General features: G+C 41.4%; 1 protein-coding gene across 1 annotated transcript in view; it reads left to right on the top strand.

The window, feature by feature from the left end:
* Nucleotides 1-4,071, top strand: part of col11a1a (collagen, type XI, alpha 1a) — a 124,952-nt gene that overhangs the window by 107,138 nt on the left and 13,743 nt on the right. Inside the window, exon 55 of the mRNA XM_037694096.1 lies at nucleotides 2,460-2,513. Coding sequence (XP_037550024.1) covers nucleotides 2,460-2,513 — 54 coding nt within the window. The remainder of the gene's footprint in view (nucleotides 1-2,459; nucleotides 2,514-4,071) is intronic.

The following is a 4,071-nucleotide window of genomic DNA, read 5'->3' as shown; positions in this document are numbered from 1 at the left end:
TGCCTTATAATCCAATGTGCCTTATAATCCGATGTGCCTTATAATCCGATGTGCCTTATAGTCCGAAAACTATGGTGGCCAAATCTCCTTGAATCACTAAGTATAAGTCCAGTTTTAAGTGAAGCACAACAAACTCCCAACATATCAGAGTGGACCTGGGAGCCATGAGCTTCAGAGAAACCTTCTAAAAAGATAAAATACTTTTTAGCAGCTCAGTCTGTTTCCAGCGCGCGTTTAAAGAAATGAATCCATAAAACCGAGCTCGTCCAAAGCTACAACTGAGAGGATGCATTAAAGTTTTTTTCCAAATTCCCATAAAAATGGACACATTTTAAGGAAATGCACCACGTCCGGTGGTCTTTGAGTGAGGGGGACATGGGGTGCATTTTAAAGCTGAGGTTGATTGCTTTTCTAATGCGCCTGGAGAAATTTATATTCTGTTTACCGAGCGCGGTCTAAACGCACGCAGCGCCTGAACGGCCTGGGGATTACGGCGAGGAAAAGGGCCATTTTTTTAATCACACTGGTCTTAAACAGCTCAGGAAGGAATGGAGGCCTGAGAGTCTCCACCGGGTTGCTCCTCCGAATGTTTAATTCCTCAGCTACACCAACAGGAACCACTTAGCTCCTTTTTATTATTTATTCGTTCAATCTGAAGTTGATTAAAAAAATTTGTTGTTTTTTTTTTGGGGGGGGGGGTGATTGCTGCTAAGTCAAGATCTGTTTTTATCTCATTTGATTTGCCAATTTTTATGTTTTATATAAACATTTTTTTCCTTGATCTTACAGTTAGTTGCAAAAGTGTTCACCCCCTTTGGAAAGTGTCTAGAGGGGTAATTGGGGGGAAGTTGTGTATTTTAATTTGCATAAAAAGCAGTAACTCAAGTAAAGATGAACAAAAAACAAAACATTTGGATAGGTGCTGCTTGTGTCCAACAATTGTTTTGGTGAACCCAAAATTCTGGGTTTGGACCAGACCATTCCAAAACCTTTAACAGGTTCTCCTTAAACCTGTGACCTGTTCTTTACTGGTGCGTTTAGGGTCACGTTGAGGACTCGAAACATTTTCCTTCAAAACGTTTGCTCCGTCCGTCTTTGCTTCAACTCTGATCAGTTTCTCAGTCGCTGCTGAAGAGAAACATCCCCACATCATGATGTCGCCACCGCCATGTTTTACAGTTAGAACTGTGTTCTCAGAACCGTCGGTGATGTTAGGTCTGTACGCTTGTGAATATTTTACTTTATAAATACCCAAATAGTCAGAAATTGGTGTCATGAAGATTTATTTAATCTGCATCTGTAAAAGAATCGAATACGGTCATTTTTGTCAAACCGTTTAAGCTTTTTCCTTCTCGTTGATCTTCATTAATCCTGAGTGTTTACATAAAATCATTATTTATATTCAAATATGTTTAAGTTCCACGCTTTAAGGCAAAACTTGAACAAAACAGAAAGAACGTGGGGGGTGAGTACTTTTGCAGCCCCCTGCATTGGGATCCAACAAAGTTAAGTCCAGTCCTCTGGACCGCTTCTATGTGTTGAAATGTTTCATCCTTCATCCAAAGGACTTCCTCAGTCTGAGGAGCCACAACAAACTCAGACCCACAAGAAGCACACTCCCATAGTGGGCCAACCAGTTTGATGTTGATAAGATGGTTCCTGGAGTCCAGTCCACCCTCTTCAACGTGAACTCCTCTGAGACAGCCATAACCAAAGTGGTTCATAACATCAAAGTTTATGTTCAATAATCCAGGTAACAAATCCAACAAGTTAAGTCAGGTCCTCTGGACCTTATCACCATCCTCTTATCACCATCAAACTGGTTGTCCCACTATGTGAGTGTTGCTACTTGTGAGCCTGAGTTTGTTGTGGCTCCTCAGACTGATGAAGTCCTTTGGATGAAAGACCAAAAGAAGCCGTCCAGAGGACCTGACTTAACTTTGTTGGATTTTTTTTTACCTGGATTATTAAGCATGAACTTTGACTGCACTGGGGTTGTTTATCGTCATATTTTCGTAAATAAAAACAACTTTATCTTGTCAAGGCTGTGATGATAATTCTTCAAGGCACCTTCGATGTGACAAACAGAGCACGCCTTTGCTCTGACGCTCGGCGCCACGGCTGAAATCTGTCTTTGTGCTGATGAAGAGTCGGCCTCTTCAGCACCAACAAGAGGACGAATCAGGAGATAAAAGCTCTAAGACTCGAGGAGCGCTCCCATCGCAGCCTCTCAGCCGTCGACGGCTCTCAGGCCGGGACTCGGATGGAGGGGGACGTCTTGAAGACGGAGACAAGATGCGGAGCTGAACGGGAGCTGACAAAAAAATCTGCTTTTTTAACACAATCGTTGTCGTTTTTTTCTAAAAACGGAAACAAACCCCACTTGTTTCTGTGTATTTGTGTGTTGCATGGTGTGTTATGGTGCAGTGTTGAAACAAGTGTTCTGTCATTTTCTGCAGGGACCCCCAGGGGCCGCTGGAGCAGAGGGCAGACAAGGAGAGAAGGGCGCCAAGGTAAAAAAACAGCTCATGCTTTGCACAGAAGGGTCCTCTCAACTATCCCTCCTAATTATATATTCCAATAAAAGCATAAAAAGATGGTTTATTTTCACAACAGAATATTTTTAAATAATGAATGCAGCTATGAATTTGCAGAATGGGCATAAGATTACCAAAGCATGTAAAATGCATGGGAATATTAAAAAAACATGTTTGTTTGTTGGTCATTTTTAATACAATGCCATACTATCTTTATTCATAAAGCACTTAAAAACAGCAACAAGGCCAACCAAAGTGCGGTACAGCAAAAACAAACAAGCAAAGAACAGGATAAAATGTATAGATCCACAGAGATAAAGACAATAACTAAATGACTAACATTATAGAAAACAGACAAGTTAAAATCAACCCACACAGTGTCAAAAACCCGGGAATAAAAGTGAGTTTTCAAACAAAACTTAAAAACAGTTAGAGAGAGAGCCTCCCTGACATGCAGTGGTAACTCGTTCCACAGTTTTGGACCTGCAACAGAGAAGACCCTGTCACCTCCACCAAATGAGTTCCTGGAACCAATAGAAGCATCTGAGACATATGGCTGCAGCAGATCAGCGAGATAGGAGGGAGCAGAACTGCTCAGAGATTTAAAAACATACAGAAGGATTTTTTGGAAAGTGAACTGGGAGCCAGTGAAGGGAGGAGGCCAGAACAGGAGTAATGTGCACTCTTTTGCCTGTACCAGTTAGAAATCGGGCTGCAGCATTTTGAACCAGTTGTAAACGTGCAATGGAGGTCTGACTGATTCCAAATAGAAGAACACTGCAGTAATCAAGCCTGGATGTTAATAATCAAACCAGTCTAGTGCTGACATGCTAAAACAACAAAACTGTGTTCAGAACATAAATAAATCCCACTGGAACAGAAAACGTAAGGGTCTGAAGTTAAACACATCCTGGCAGCAACTGAATTATTTACTAAAGTTATTTAAGTCAATTCATGGCGTAAAAGTTGGGTCCTCAATTTATTATTGCATTGTCCCTCGTCAGCGAGCGAAGTGTGGAATTCTATTTTAGTGTGTGGCTGCATCTAGACGAAAGAAAGCTTGCTATTGAAAATGGGGTTGCCGCATCAGAATCCAAGATGGCCACCGTATACGTAAGTAAACCGGCCACCTCCATCATTTGAAGAAACTTTGTAGTTTTTGTATTGCTTAAAAAGAGTTTCCTCAAATGATTGAGGTGGCCGAAGATTAGTGCATTTATTCTTGTGCAATCCGTTAGCACTTGGTATATGTGTCAGGGATCAGTCTCAGCTACTACCACACCACAAGTTAGTTTAATATGTGTAAAACTTAGTTATTTTTGTGCATTTTAAGCTGGCTGTGGCAGCTATTTGAGTAAATCAGTTGTAGATGTACGTTCAGAGGTTAATTTCTGCAGGATTGTTTGTTTGTTTGTTTGTTTGTTTGTTTGGTTGGTTGGTTGGTTGGTTGGATGGATGATGGATGGTTGGTTGGTTGGTTGGTTGGTTGGATGGATGGATGGATGGATGGATGGATGGATGGATGGATGGATGG

The sequence above is a fragment of the Nematolebias whitei genome, chromosome 20, assembly GCF_014905685.2.
Source record: "Nematolebias whitei isolate Nwh7 chromosome 20, NemWhi1, whole genome shotgun sequence".
In the NCBI taxonomy this organism is placed as follows: Eukaryota; Metazoa; Chordata; class Actinopteri; order Cyprinodontiformes; family Rivulidae; genus Nematolebias; species Nematolebias whitei.
This window is presented reverse-complemented; position numbering and strand designations above follow the sequence as displayed.